Here is a 15,946-nt window from a genome sequence, read left to right on the forward strand (position 1 = left end):
ATGCTGTCAGGCCTATGTGGGAGGGCGAGTGCAAGATGAAAACAACTAACACGTAGCAGAGTGAATTTCTCTGCTGCCCTGGTTTAGTAGATGATCAGACATTAAAGACCTGGGCATTTTTGCTTTCAATACCCATATGTTGTTTAAATGTTTTAGATGGCAGAAGCTGACTCAATAATTATGGGGAGAGGTCTTAGCCATTTACAATTTCTCTTTTGGAGCAAGAATACAAGTAACATTGACCTCCTTCTCCCTTATTGTCCAATAAAACTCTTCTTTTGGTTATTAAAAGCTTCCTATAATGTCTCCTTGTAATGCTTAAAATAAAAACTTTGCTGGTTTACATCTGTGTCTCTAAGCCATAAACTGAGAAGTCACAGTAACTGCCTGTTACTCTGTGTTAGGGCCTCCAATCTGGCCCCGTAAAGTTGCTGTGACATTGGGCATTGACTGCCACTTCATGTGAAAACTTCAAAACATCATCTTAAATGCTGAAAATTTGGAAATAGATCAAATAAAAGAACACAAGAACGGCAGGTATAATGTTAACTGTGAAACTTTTCATTTTCATGAAGGTTTTCAAACACAGTTCAGAGTTCTTTCAGTTTCTCAAAATTCCCAAATCATCTGAGTTCGCTGCAGTCCATCATTAACAACCCTCTCCAAACCCACCTCTTTGAGACCACGTCCTCCAGACTGGGGTTGTTTCAGCTGCTTGCTCTCTACTAGGAGCTCTCTCAGGTAGACTGTCCTGCCAATACGCCCGTGTTGAGTCTCATCAGCATTTGGATGAATGTACTAGCACAGATGTCTGTAGCACGTCTCTCCAGCGCGATGAGCTGCTGTACTTGCTACAGCCTGGTCCTCCTCTCTTTACGCAAGTTTCCCGATGACATTTAAGACCAAAATCAAGTTACCCCTGTGTGGTACCTGACTTTTGGGAAAACTCAGAAAGGCCATGAAAAGCTCGTGAATGCAGGCCCAGTCTGCATCCCTAGTCCCCCAGCACAGTGGCAGACTTCACTGGACAGGTAACACTTGCAAGTGCAACAAGCAGCCTTTTCCACAAGCACAAGATCATCTCCTTTTATGCGCTGCCTGGATATGTAACTGTTATACTGGGCAGTTCTTATGAATTTAGCATGAAACACCCCTGTATCTCACACCCTTCATGGTAATTAGATAGATACATAATTCTGATGTGTGGCTAGTACTAAGATCTGTAGACCTTAGAAAAATTTTTTATTCCACACAGGCATTTCTGTTTCCCAATGCACAATGTTGTTTTGCTATGATGAAAATCAGGGTGATGTTTGTGTTGACACAAATTAGCACTTTTCAAGCCTTAAGTCACCCAGAGAGGCAGGCAGGACAGTAAAGCCAGGAGAATAATTCGCAGCTAATAATTTATCATCTAATGACTATTTACCACTCATGGAATATCCACAAGCAAGGACAGAATCTCCTTTACTTCAAGTAGGCAGCAACGTCTGTGCTATAAAAAGGCAAGAGCAACCTCAGAGGATATGGTGACCTACAGGCATGCTAACATTCATTTCATCAGGTACCACTAGCAGTCAAGCTGGGAGCACTGGTCTCAGAATGGGATACTGCTCAGGATTTGCCCACTTCTTGAGGAGGTTTCATCCTCTCTGCTCAACTCTGTGTAATGGTTCTTTGCTTGCGGGTCGAAAAGCTAACTCAGGTCTGTCCCCAAGTGCCACTGCCACAGTATCAGATATGTGTCTTGTATTTACCTGGATTGTGCTTATTTGGAAAGAGGATTTCTCAAGGTATTGGTTCAGTGGCTCCAACCAAACATTTCAGCTGTTGTACCCCTTCCAAGTAAAATTCCAGGCAGTCCTGCCTTTTTCTAAAATGATGAATTCATTATGACAACATAAACTAGGTTATTTTTAGCCAGTTTCCTACGCAGTCAGTGTGTGCGTGCGTGCATATGGGGGGTGGGGGGGAAGAGGAGGGTCTATCCCTTCATCTCCTGCCAAGTAACTTTTGAATCCATCAAACAACTTGAACCAAATTTGACAGATCTGTGGAGGGCTCAGGTACTCTCTAGAGCAAAGCTTTTCAGTCATTGTTTGCAGAGGTGCTGCCTTTGAATAAAGGCATTGAGGTTTTAAGTAATTTTGAATCTGTCTGGCTAAAACCAGAGCTTATCCAAACCTTTAGAGGAGAAAAAACAAAAAAAATAAAAACATGGATCAGCAATTTGTCTTGAAGGTGGGTATCTCTTAGCTTTTTTGATCAGCTCTGAGGTGGAAACGCAGGAGGTGCTGAGGTGAAACATTTAAATACAGCCCTCACTGTTTAGGCATTTGAGTGCTTGTAAAATGTCTGACTGTGGCACTGTTTTAAAAATTGTGCATAAGAATGAGATTAAAACCCCAATGAAGTTCCTAAAAGTGTCTTAGGTGCTCTGCAGGAAAAGGAGTTGATTTTAGATGTGAAATAATCTTCAAATCCACCAACAGACCCACAGCTATTAACAGTCTCAGCTCAGCAAAGACTTAATCATGTGTAAGGAGCCAAGATTAAGTTTCTGTCTGTATTGTGCTGCTTTCCAGAAGTGCCACGACACTGATAATGTTGGAAATCCAATTAGGCACCTCTCTGCAGACAATCTAACATTCAGGATCCAACCCAGTGCAATACAGGCCCAGCGGGCAGAGCTAGGCAGAACTGGGATCAGTAAACCACATTGTTCACAGCCTGACTCATCAGCGACTTCACCTCCCCAGGTGCATCAGGGCAGAAATTCATTATATTGCTCCTAGCCTTCCGTCTTGCTCTCTAGCCCTCTGCTGGGAATCAAACAGCACAGAGGGATCTCCCAAATCCACATGGAGACAGTGCTTAGCTTGCTAACATGTTCCAGGTCTCATCCCTGTCAGCTTGCACCAGGCAGGGCAGGGCAGCCCTGGCTGGTTCTTGTGCCTGTAAGCACAAGTGATGCACAGCGGCTCTGCCTGGCCTCCGTCACACAGGCGTTCCCATGGGACAGAGGCATTCTGCGCCATCAGCACAATATTCCTGCCAGTTCAGTTCACCTTCAGGGTTATCACATCACGTCAGTATTATAAAGCTCCTGTATGCAAAACTAGAGAAAAGCAAGGCTTGTCCACATGCAGGTTTCTACCAATGGCCCCACACAGACTCTCTCCTGCCAGAGCCACACCTGGCACAGCTTTGGAGGTGAAACGTTTGATCCAGAGCAGAGATACACCAGCACAACACAACCAAGCTACATAAAGCATATGAAGGGGAATTGAGAGGCACCAAGCCTGTGGGTTTGAAGGCATGGATTATATCAGAGTTGTCTTCCCACAAGGAGAAACAGCTGATTAATCACCCTGCCTTAGCTATTACGAGGAGACAGCCTCTGCTTCCAAGCCTAAACAGGCACAGAAAAGAGCTGCATGATGAATGCAGAGGGAAAAAACCAGCCACACTCTGACTTGTGGATTGGCCCAGAGCGCATTCCTGTTGAGAGCTCCCTTCTGAAGATGGTTTGAGTGACAGGAGGAAAGGCTCAAAAGCATCCTTTGGGGAAATGGGAATGTATGCAGAGAGCTGCGGGAAGGGCAATATTAAGCCATAATGTCTCGCTGTTGGTCCTCGTGAATTCTTCAGGTGGTCTGAAGTTGACAGCTTTTTCCTCCTTTTCCCCAGCCCTCCTATGCTTTGCTGTGCAGCCACATAGGTGACTCATGCAAATGGTTTGCAGCTTACAGGAAACAGTGTCTGCTCCCTGCTCAGCTTGTGGCTGTTTGGTGCCCCTTTCCTTGGCTCCATTTCCCCTGGAGAGACAGCTTTTTCCATCAGCTTTGCCAAGAGCAGTGGTTCTAAGATGCAAACCTGCAGCACGTGCTGTAACTCTCACAGACTGCCTCCTGCACGTCAGAAGATAGCTGTGAATGGCACAGAAACAGGCTCAGTACACTGGTCCCTTAATACAAGCTGCATTCTGACTTCCTCCTGGACTCAGATATGGTGTTACTGCACACTGCTAAACAGCTGTCACACTCTACCCCAGACACAGCTGCATCTCCCTGACAAGTTTTAAAATCCCTGTTCTAGCAAATCAGCAAAGTGTTTTTAGGAGGGGGAAAATCCTAACAACATCACATGGCATTACTAATTTACTCAGCCAAATCAGCAACTGCCATCCCTGTTGGCTTTGGACCAGCAGCAGCAAAGACTGCTTCCATCTTATAGAAATTGGGGATGGTTTAGTAAAATTGCATCTGATCTCATGACTGTAAAGAGACTGCATTTTCATCAGCCATTCCCAAGTGAAACCAATGTCCAAGGAATAGAATGGTGAAATAATTGGGCTCCTAGCAGAGAAAGGAGACAGGATAAGAAACAGCCAGTTCCCAAACCCTGATAACGCAGGGGAACATTACAGATGCCATGACAGTGGAAAACTGGGGAGAGCAGGCCCAGGAGATGTAACAGTGCCAACAACGCATGCCTAGCACATGCACTCACGCACAGCCAGGCACCTCTGATGAGCAGGGCAGACAGCTGTTAAATGAAACATAGCAAGAAGCTGAGATGTCCTTTTCTCTTCCTTTTTAATTGGTTAGAAAAAGCAATAAAGCCACAGGCATCTGGATGGAGTTCACAAAAGTGTTTCGGGTGTCCCTAGTATGTGCCATTTAAGACTTTTCAAACCAGTATCTCCAGTTACTACCACTTCCAGCACAAGAACCACAGACCCTTCTAACACCTCCCCGGACAGACTCTTCTCAACAGTTTCACCAAGCAAGAACCTTCTATCACAGCCACAGTCCCATTCACCCAAGCTCCCACCCAACTTACCCAAAACTCAGTAAACCTTCCCAGATCTGATAGCTTGGGATCCTCATCCATCCCTCCATCTTGGTTCCCTTCCACCTTGCTCTTAGCTTCAATATTAGGGATCCTAAAATGATAATGAAGAACAAGAAGCTGGATCACGTCTTGCACCATGGTACCAACAGCCATCTCAAGGACATCAGTAAAGATATAGGGACATGCTACAAATGCAGGGCAGAACAAGGCCCCGTGTCTTGCTAATTTGAAGTACCTATCCATCATGCTCCTAAACTCAGTGTTTTTACAAGACAGCCTCTGTCCTTTTTTGTCTGACACCAAACTTCATTTTTTCTTTAATCTGTGCTGAGAGCAGTTACATTTGGTGGCACAACAACAGGGAACAAAAAAAAAATTCACCATTGTTTTTGAAAGCAATAGCACCACCAACAACTTTCAAGGGCAAAATATGGAGTAGAAGGCGAGCAAATACAGTACTCGCTGTACAATTTCATCCATAGAAGATTTTAAGGAGAGCTCTGACCAAAGGACAGAGCTGTTCATCTGCTTGATCCTTCTATTATTAACTTCCATCTTTTCCTCTGTTGACCAAAACCAAAGATAGGTGTTTTCTTTTCTTGGCCTCTTTAAACTAATATGATGTATCCTTTACACCCATTCACCATGAAAAGAGAGCACCAGTCCATTTCACATAACTTTTCCTTTCCTTTGAAGACTAGGCCAAAGTGTTGCATATTCATTACCACATCAAGAACGCTTTGCCTGAGGCCTGCATTTCTTGGTGTGCTGTAATGAGTTCAAGACCCCAGCTGTCTGCCTGGGGATTTAGCACACTGATATTTAATACTAAATTATAAGGCAGAATATTTCATTTTACTTTTTTTGCTTAAGTAGCATATTTATAATGGTACGGTCTACAGCCACTAAATAAAGATGGGGAGAGCACATCTTTCTGTTCAGACAACACAGTCTCTGGGTTACCATGGTCTGGCCCTAGCCACTTCAGTTTTTGGATGCCAGTCTCTGGTCTTAACCCATTATTGGATCTCCCTAATGTCACACCTCCCACTAGCATCCAATAATACACTGGAACAAACTGCAACATATTCCCAGCATGTTTATAGAAGCCAACTTAGAGCCTACTATACTAACAGCTTTAACAAGCACTACACAAAGCAGAGCAGCTAATAAAACCAAAATGTTCTGCAGTTAGTCCTTGGAAGTTTGCCACCGAGATCCCACCACCACCATTTCAGGGATAGTGGCTTCATCAAGCTCAAACCCTGCTTTCATCTAATGAAACGGCCTGGAGCCACGTTCTGACAAGACACCTCACAGCTATATGCTTCCTCTGGGGTCTCTGATGACAATCTACAAAACATGTACAGCATCAGATCTGGACTGGGAAATTTTTTAAAGAACATCAGCATTCTGGGAGGAACAGCACAGTAATTAGTATTTCTCTAAGTAGTGCCAGATGTGTTTAAAAGCCACAAACATAAACAGGAGGGGAAAACCTGCATAGTTTCAATTAAAGCTAGTAAGAGCATAAACAATCCCCTCCAATAGCCACAAGCTGACAGACCAAGTTCCTGCTAATTCTTTTTCCTCATCAAATGTCTTTCATATCTGATTTCCTACTTGAAGTTACACAGGCATGCACCTCCTCAGATTTAGTGTGCTGGGGTAGAATACCTTAAAGGTAAAAAATAGATTAGTCCAGTTTTCCTCCAGAAAAGCTTCAAGACATTCAGTGCCTCAATTACCAGGAAAACCATGAACCACTGCCTTCTGCTATGCTACCTTACCTCACTGCAATAGGACACAGATAGGAACAGTCTTGGGCATCTCGTGACAACTGCCTCAGCACCACAGGAGCCACAGCCCTGTCCTTGACCATACTGCTTTGCCTTCTTTCTTTCTGCATGCTTATTTCCTGGAACTATGGCCAGTTTGGGTTTAGTGGTCTGTCAGAGAAAGACACGCACAGCTGAGCAACATCAGAATGGGTCATAGTTCTTTTAGTCCCCTATGTGAAAATAAAAAGGAAAAAAAAAAAAAAGAGAGAGAAAAGTCTTTCCTGTGACTACTTTGATATGCATAATCTTGTCCCCACTCTGCTATATTAGCATATAGGACAGCTTCAAAAGATGTCCAACTGCAAAGGTCCATTCCAGCAAGCAAATGGCAGGATCAGAACGTATTCATTCCTTCACCAGCAGCAAGACACCACCAGCACATAATGCTCTGACTGAACTCCTACTTCAGTTCTCTGATTTCACCTACATCTTGAGATGTATAGCAACACTTTGAGTTCTGGAGCAGAACACAAAATAAATGTCCTTCCGCTCAGGATATGGTTTCTGTTAGCTTTATTCCCTACTCCAGCCTTTAGGATAATTGAGGTTAGGACCCAGACTAAGCCCAACCCTACTTCAGAAGGGCAGAGAAGGGATATAACCACACGCTCCCCTAGCAAATCTAGCCAAAATTGGAAGCCATTACTAGACGGTCCCTGCAAATGTGACTTCAGCAGGGATAAGTGGGTAGGGTTGCAAGTTCAGGGGTTTGGCAGTAGTAGTGTCTAAAGAGGAGGACAGTTTGCACTAGATAACTGCATCTTAGCTTCAGAGACTACACTATCTGTTTTAGCATTTACAGTGCCTCATTCCTCTCTGCACAACCAGTCCAGTGACTAATAGCTGCCTGGAAAGATGAAGGAAAAACTGTGTTTAAAGACAACATTGCTTGCTTTTTATTTATTTTCAATACACCAGTATTACAATTTTTAAACCAAGTAACAAGGTCAGTTTAGGGACTGCCCACGAGCAATGCCTACAAAGAGGCCAGAGATAACAGAACATCACCTCTGAGTAAAACCAACATTTTCCTTCACACGATATACATGGCCAGCAATGACTTTCCATCTCCTGCCCGAATCCAGCAGCTGTTCCTCCTCCTGACAGGAAAGAGTGGAGTTCACAGAAAAATTCTCAGCCTTTTCAGCACAGATTTATTCCCCATTATGAAATGCAACCACAGAAGAGCCCGCACCAAATTACACTAGATTCCCACAGCTCACACTGAAGAGAAGCACTGACACTTCAGCAAGCATATGCCTACTGGCACCTCAGAGGCCGTAGTCACATGCCTCAGGGCTGTTCTTCACATAGAGCTGGAGGTAACCTTTGAATGTCTGTGGGTCAGTCATTGTAGCCTTGACAGCAGGGTCCTCCTTCATGGCCTCCATCCAGCGTTGGAGCTTTGGGGTGTGACTCAGAGAGCTACAGGAAAAGGAAAGAGACTGAGTAACGCAAATGGGAAACTTGGAGAGCATCAAGGAAGCAAAACAGCCTGAGAAAGTCTATTTTACTGCGTGTTTTTCTTTCTCCCTCCCAGTATAATGTTCAGCTGAGAGCAAGTGATGGAAATACATATCAGATCATAGAAGACAGACTAGCATTTGGAAAGTAGAAGAATTATTACAGAGCTTGTGCAGTCTGCAAAGCTGAGCAAAACCACAAATGAGCACCTATTGTGCAAGATATCAGCGTGTTTTTGCTTACATTATCCCTGCTGCAAAAAAACACAGCTCTTATTTATCATCTGCTCTGAGTTGAGGGCAGAGGCTTGTGCACCACTGCCTCCCTCTGGAATGCTTTGTTAAAGGTAATTCTTGAAACAAATGCTGCGTGCAGTGGTTTAAGTCCTCCTCTTCTCTGCTCTCTTGCATACCAAGACAAGCTGTGCAGTTTGTACTACGCTGCAACCCAGCAGCTCAGAACACAGACACAGTCTATTGAGGAAACTGAGGATTCGACTAACAGACTAAATCCATAAACCCACTCAGACACATTTGGAAAAAAAAAAAAAAAACCACCACAACTGTGGCAAATTGAAAGCTTAACAGTGTAATTTATTTTCATTCTCTTCCGGCAGGTTGACCCAAGTACTGTGTATTACAATTTCCAACTCACAAGTTTAGTTAATGCATAACTTCTCCATGCAGCATCCTTCCTTAACATGCAACAGCTCAGATCCTCAATCATTCAAATACCTTCATGACTCTAGACCTATGCTCCTATATTGTTTGCAATATTTCCCCTTCCAAACAAGGGCCACACAGGAGACAAAAGTCAGTCACCAACCCATCAGTAAAGCCCTCATTTTACAGTGCCAGAAGTTTCAATGCTAAGGATTCCCTGCATCTTTCTTGTTCTTCAAGAATGCTTCAGGCACCAGGGTGAGGCTAACTGTTCTATACCCCTCCATCACTTTATCACCCACTTCCTCATACAAGCTGACTCTTTAGTCCTGTTTTAAGCCAGCTATTAAACAGTTTTCCTTTGATACAATTTCCCTAGATATTAATGCAATACCATGGTAACTGGAGCTGTTTCAGGACATAACAGACCAAGACATTTATTTATGTATTAAAAAATGCTATTACAACACAGACAGATCTATTAGCTACAGCAAGGTAGGAAACAGTTTACCCATCTCAAAACAAAATCACCCTCCTTTGTCAACCTAGGACTTCCAAAGAGGAGCAGAAGACTGCATTTCAAGTCTGAGGTTTTGGACCAAGAAATTTGAACCTAGGCCTCTGTAACTCTATCCCCTTCAAATAAAGGCCATTTTCATCTATAATGTTAGGGACAAAGTCCTATATTTTGACCACTTTTTCCAGATCTGTCAAAATTATTTGGCAGGAAAACAGACCTGGTGAAAGAAAGCCTGTTTACAGAAGATCCCTGAACAACTCATCTCTCGTTTGAGAAGATGCTTCCCCCAAACTGTAACACAATACAAACCTTCTTCAGCAGCCCCCAAGAGTGGCCCATTGCTGCAGAGTATATGCAAAGAATATTTATGCTGAGGCACTTCAGTATGCACTAGAAGCCAGGCAAGGTACTCACTCCTTCAGCTGGAATGGTTCCAGACGTTCAAACCATGGCCAGATCATGTAGTCAATCATGGAGACTGAATCCCCACCGTAAAACACAGTGTTACGTTTGGATAGAATCTGTGAGGGGTGAGAGATGACAAATGCCCTCAGAAGGAAAATGACCGCAGCAGGACACTACAGTAACAAAACATTCCCACCTCTTAGTGGAATGTAGGCATACTGAAGGGATCAGACAGCAAATAATGCAGATACAGCACGTTTCTCCTATGCACGCAATATCTGGGGAGTCGGAGCTAGTCAGCAAAGTAGCTGTAGTATCAAGCTTAACTGTTTCATACACTGTCAGTCCAGCTCTTCGCCAGTGGTTCAAAAACTCCCACAAAATATGAATCACTAGCAAGCTGCAGCTTGTGCACAAACAAAAAGGAATTTAGCTCTCATAATCTGTCAGTCTGTGATTTCTTACTTGTCAAAAAGCATTAACGGCATAGACTAAACAAACACAACAATGCACATGCATTTCTTGAGCAATAAATGCCGCTAAATTTAACATCCAGGTAAACTAGAATGCCATCTTAGCAGGGACTCTTTTCCCATGGCACTTGAGGCCAAGTGGTGTCAGGAAAGCATTTCTAACATTACATCTAGAACTGGATTTGATTCCAGGTGCAAAGGGAACAGGAAGCAAGTGTAACATCCACATACACCAGAAAGAGGTCCTCACAGCTCGGCACAGAAACCACAAAGAATCCAGCAAGTTCTCCCGTTACATTTGTTTCTGATATGTTTCAAGTGCCATGGTCATACAAGTTTAACATGCTTTAAGGAACATCCAGAGCTTGGTCTCTTCTTTCATAAGACTAGTCCCTCTGTTTGCAGGCACTTTGGCATTTTAAAGGTGAAACTTGAGAGACCATACAAATCTTTGTCTTTTTGGACACACAACATTAAACTGATATTGCATTTACTCCCTGTCCCCTAACCCCCATGATCTAGTAGAAATTTTAAAGCAGTCCTTCAGGAAGCATCGAGCTGTTTGAATTACCAGCTGCCTGGCAGAATATAACCCAGCAAGTTGCAGTTGCAGAGACGGGAACACAGCTCCCTCTGTCGGGTAGCAGCAAACTTAATACAGAAGTGTTTCAAAACACTTCCCTTCTTGAATGTCTCTTCCAACAGGCTAAGTGAAGTTTGCATGGCTCTCTTCCTTCCTCCCACCCTCAGCTGACCTTCAGCTGCTGCTGCAAAATCCTTCAGGTTACAGTAAAATAGAGACACTGAAGGAGAAGTAAGTATTTCACAGCATTAATAAAGCAGGAAGAAGGTTAATTCTTCCTTAATGTTTAATAGATCTGTATTTCAGGGAAGTGAAACACACATGGCTTCCCCCAACAGTTCATTTGTCCTCTGCACTACTCCAGCATCAGCCTGATCAGAGACAAGACTACCCTGAAAACAATTTTACTTCGGCAATTCGAGGGGGTGTGGAAGCAGAATGCACAGGACTGTCAGGAGAATTAGGAAAGTACTAGAAAGCTATTGGTAGCTTTGCACCAGAAGAGAAACACTCTGGAGGAACACTTCTTGATCAAGACAGACAAGCATAAGTCATGGCTGCTAAAGATGCAGAACGAATGGGTTCATGATAAAGGCAAGTCTGGCAGCTGTTCAGACTAGCCAAGAACCACTACTGACACAAATTGTGAAGTTGCTAATACAGCACAAAGCCACCTGACACTTCCTGGCACTCTGCTGAAGCTGCATTACACCACTGTAGCAGAACATGGCCCAGGGCTGGGTTTCTGCAAGGGACAGATGACATTCTGCTTCCCCAACAAAGATTAGCTCTTGAACAAAAAAGATTTTCTATCATCACCAGGGTATCTGCACTGATTTCAGCAGAGCTACAGTGCAGATGCTCTTCAACAGCTCAGAATCCTCAGCCCTTGCTCTCAGAGCATGCCGCAAGGTCTCCTTACATTTAAAGCAGAACAAAGATATCTAAGACAACAGCAGTCAGCTAGAATTCAAAAATACTCCACAAGTCCTCACAGCCTTCATCATACAGATGAAGTTTAGTTTGACTACTTGAAATTTACTCTAATGGTGCTGTTGCGCATCTTAGGCTGGGGGAATAATTTGAAAGATTGTTCATTGCTGTAACTACCAACTAAATGAGAAGACATCTAGCTCCAAAGGCCAAAGCACAAAAGAAAAAAGGGATCATACAATGACTGGCAACCTGCTCGTTATCATGAAGTACTCTTACCTCTTCAAGTTTGCCAAATTTTTCAGCAATCTCTGCTTTCAGTGCCGTGGCATCCTGTCCATCTTTGACTGCCACAAAATACTTGAAAACTAGGGGTGTTATCTATACAAAGGAAAGTATAAAGTTTAATGTTCCTATTGCAATAATACGAGCACATCACTCAGAGCTTAAAATGTTAAGTTAGATGCAAATTTAAAGAGTTAAATAAAGACCATTAATAAAAATCTTTTATACTTCAGAAAAGGTAAGCAAAGGCTTAAAGGAAGAATGACTGCAAATACTAATGAATTTTAGTCTTGTAATAAGAGGAGAACAATGAAAAGAGCAGCATGTTTCCCATTTGCACACACTACTAAAAAAGTAGCAAAAAAGGTAGCAAGGTGCAGAGTGGTACTCTTTTCCCAGTTACACATTTCTGAAATCCAAATGCACTTTAATTATCAACATTGAAGGTACTTTAAGAAAGAGACATGCAGCCCAGGATATCCAGATTTCTACAGACCAGCACATTTTCTAATTTGGTAATTGCCACAGAAATGAGCATACAGTACCAGAAAGTTACCCAGTGGCTAAGCTTAACTAAATTATTTTCTTAAAAGCTCAGAGACAAACTTTTTTCTAAGATCTTGTCATTCATACAACCAACATTCAGTGCACATTTCGTTTCTTGCAACATGCTTCCCTGTAACCCTCTTCCCATCACACCTATTCAGAAAAGCCTGTTGTAAAAATATCCTCCCTTCTGTCCCCCTTCTTTGTCCACGTCTCTTTGCATCTTCTGTTGCTTCTTCTCCTCTGCTGCCTCATATCCAAGATGACTTCTTTCACTTCCTAGACCCTTCAAAGCACATGCTTGTACAGAGAAGTTACGTCCAGACAGTGCCACCTCCAACCCCTACTGGGAGCCAAAACCAGTCTCCTTAGACATGTCCCGTGTCTACAGCCACCTGCCACCTCTTGTCCATGGTTGTAGGCTCTCTCAGTCAGGCACTCTTCACATTCTGCATTCATGCAGTACTTACTACAGAAAGACTCGGATTAAAATACAGCAACTGTCACTGCCTAGGTGTCAAGCATTCAGCTGGTTTGGTTGACAAACCTTTGCTCTACTGTAGGATGCTCAAAATCCTGCCTCAGCCATACACACTTTCACTAGCTTGGCTGGCTTCCTGCATCCATCCCCGCACATAAATGCTGGGAGCAATTCAGACACACAGTACGTGCTCACAGCAAGAGACCCCAAATAACCCCTCCGGCTATTTAAATGCTTGTACTGGTTTTGGCTGGGATAGAGTTAATTTTCTTTATAGTAGCTAGTATGGGGCTATGTTTTGGATTTGTGCTGAAAACAGTGTTGAGAATACAGGGATATTTTAGTTACTGCTGAGCAGTGCTTTACCTATTTGCTTTACCTATTAAACTGTCTTTATCTCAATCCATGAGTTTTCTCCCTTTTATTCTTTCAATTCCCTCCACCATCGCTCTGGGGGGGAGTGAGCGAGCAGCTGTGTAGTGCTTAATTGCCAGCTGGGGTTAAACCACAACAATGCTTTTCCCAGACACAAGACCTGCCTTAAAGGATGAAAGCAGCATTGACAACAGAGCTGCAGATTTTGGTGCTATGGTAAAGTAAGAAACTAATCCCACCCTGATCACACAGTACCTTTGAGAAGTGTTCCAAGAGCATCTTCTGAAAGGCTCGCTCATATGGGTCTGAAGGCATCAATTTCTTCCCTGGAAATGCTTCATCCAAATATTCGCAAGTGATTGGGGATTCATAGATCAGCTGGCCCTTGCTGGTCTCCAGAACAGGAACCAGCCCAAAGGGGTTCTTCTCAAAGAACCAGTCAGGTTTGTTCTTCAGATTGATGTTGATTACTTCATGGCTAAAAGAGCGAAAGAAACAAGACCCAACAGGCTCAGTTCTGCTACAGTCCACTCCACACCATGGCAAAATGCAGTCATTACACCTCAACAGCTACAGTACTTGAGAGGCTGAATCCTCGTTCCCCTGCTCTCCCTAGCCTTCCCTGAAGTCCTTTGCAGGACTAACCATTTGACACATAGAAATACTGCCAGGGAGCACTTCCCTTTCCTGGAGAAAATCAGCACTGACTTACAACGAGTTGTCACATGAAAAGACACATGAACGGCCTGCAAGCACACAACAGAGGCAGCCCTTACAGTCATGCTAAAAAAAAAGTTAAGCTCAAAATGCAGCACACATCACATGCAGGTTCAGGGGCATCCTAAGAAAGAAGCACTTGATTGCAAATAAGCTACACTCCGTTAAGAAATGCAGCTGAACTTTAATCTGACCTTACACAGAAGAGCAAATCAGGAGAGCATCCTACCTATCTTCCCCACATATGGCCTCACACAGAACAGGTGTTTAGGGTAAAGGCAAATAGATAAAAAAAGACACATGGGAAATATGTCTATGTTATATTAACAAACCATAAGTTATACGCTGCATTATAAGTGTGACCCCAGAAAATTCCTAATAAGCCCAAAGGTCTCCTAAACACAGCTGAACCTTCAAAACAACTGAAAGGTTACCAGAAGGTGACTACCACATTTAGGTAGCCATAAAACCCCTCCAAAATCACTATACTAAAACAAACCTCCCAGTTCCAAAATCAGTCCAAAGACACTAAATAAAGACAGAATTAAAATGACCTGGAAGTTTTAATGCACCTACTCTTTTGAAAAAAGACCCAAGAAAAAACAAGACAAACAAACCCAACTCTCATCTTGCTGTCAGGAGAACTGAGTGGTAAGGATTCACTATGCTAATGTGGACTCCCAGCCCAGTGCTGGTTAACAAACCATTTGCAGGCCTGGGACTTGGTGGGAATCAGAAAAAGGCAGAAAAACCTGCTGCTTCGAAGCTATAAACTGCGGGAAGCATTAGTCCCCATTTCAAAACACTGAAATGACATGGCTATCTTGAAAAAGAAACAAACACAAGTACTGAGTTCCATTAACTTACTACAGCACAGGAATGAGAAGACGTTATAGGAACACAGTACATTTCCCCTTTTAAAAAGGCCCCTCACTCACTATTGTGTTTAGTTAAGCAGTAACATAACATAAACACTGAATATTCATATCTCCCAGAATTTTCACTACAGCTTACATCAAAACCAAACAACAACATACGTTAAGGCTCTACTCACATTTACCCAGGACAAGCTCAAACGCTATTATTGCAAACATTCAGGATGGGAGGTGAGGAAAAAAAAATCAGCTTAGGGTTTTTCCCTACAGATTTACTTTGGGCCTTTACATAATTGATTTCATACACAGCCTACTTATTTCCCACTTCAGCAAGCCACCCCTCCCCAAAAAAGTCTTAACAAGTTCAAGCTTTATGGCAAAATCACCCACAGAAACCTCTTTTCGTTCAGTTCTTTCAGGGATGTTTAATTAAGAGCCATTTAGGATGCCCAGGTAAGCTTGAACCGCCCCCTGCGAGCCCCGACAGACCGCCACGGGAGCGCGGGGCGTAGCGGCACCGGGGGAGCGGGGCGAGGGAGAGCGGAGCAGGGCGGCCGCGGGCAGCCGCGCACCGCCCCACACCGGCCCGCCGGGAAGGCCTCACCTGATGCCCTTGGAGCGGAGGACGAGGCGCGTCCTCTGGGCGAAGGGGCAGAACCGCATGCTGTAGAGCCGGATCACCCCCTCGGGCACAGGCCCCGGGGCCGCGCTGCCTGAGGAGAGAGAAGAGAACCGTCCTGGCCGTTACGGCCGTTACTCGCCTCGCGCACAGCCCCGCGCCCCCTCCACAGGCCGCCCGGCCCAGGCGATACGGCAGCCTGCCCGCCGGGGCCGCTGCTTACCCTTGCCCAGGCTGCGAGAGTGATCGCCCGCCATCGCGCCGCGCCGTGCCGTGCCCCGCCGTGCCGTGCCCCGCCGCCGCCGGCCCC

At 44.1% G+C, this 15,946-nt stretch overlaps 1 protein-coding gene across 1 annotated transcript; it reads right to left on the reverse strand.

Annotated features, from left to right (window-relative positions):
* Nucleotides 1-7,576: 7,576 nt before the first annotated feature.
* Nucleotides 7,577-15,938, reverse strand: GSTO1 (glutathione S-transferase omega 1). The gene is made up of 7 exons (XM_082308099.1): nucleotides 15,860-15,938; nucleotides 15,622-15,730; nucleotides 13,681-13,903; nucleotides 12,018-12,119; nucleotides 9,759-9,865; nucleotides 7,969-8,123; nucleotides 7,577-7,798 (listed from the first exon to the last, which is right to left on the reverse strand). Exons 1-6 carry the CDS (start codon nucleotides 15,891-15,893, stop codon nucleotides 7,970-7,972), a joined length of 729 nt encoding a protein of 242 aa, XP_082164225.1. The 5' UTR covers nucleotides 15,894-15,938; the 3' UTR covers nucleotides 7,577-7,798; nucleotide 7,969.
* Between the last annotated feature and the right edge of the window lie 8 nt (nucleotides 15,939-15,946).

Source organism: Platalea leucorodia (genome assembly GCF_965183815.1).
Source record: "Platalea leucorodia genome assembly, chromosome: 4".
NCBI classification, from domain to species: domain Eukaryota; kingdom Metazoa; phylum Chordata; class Aves; order Pelecaniformes; family Threskiornithidae; genus Platalea; species Platalea leucorodia.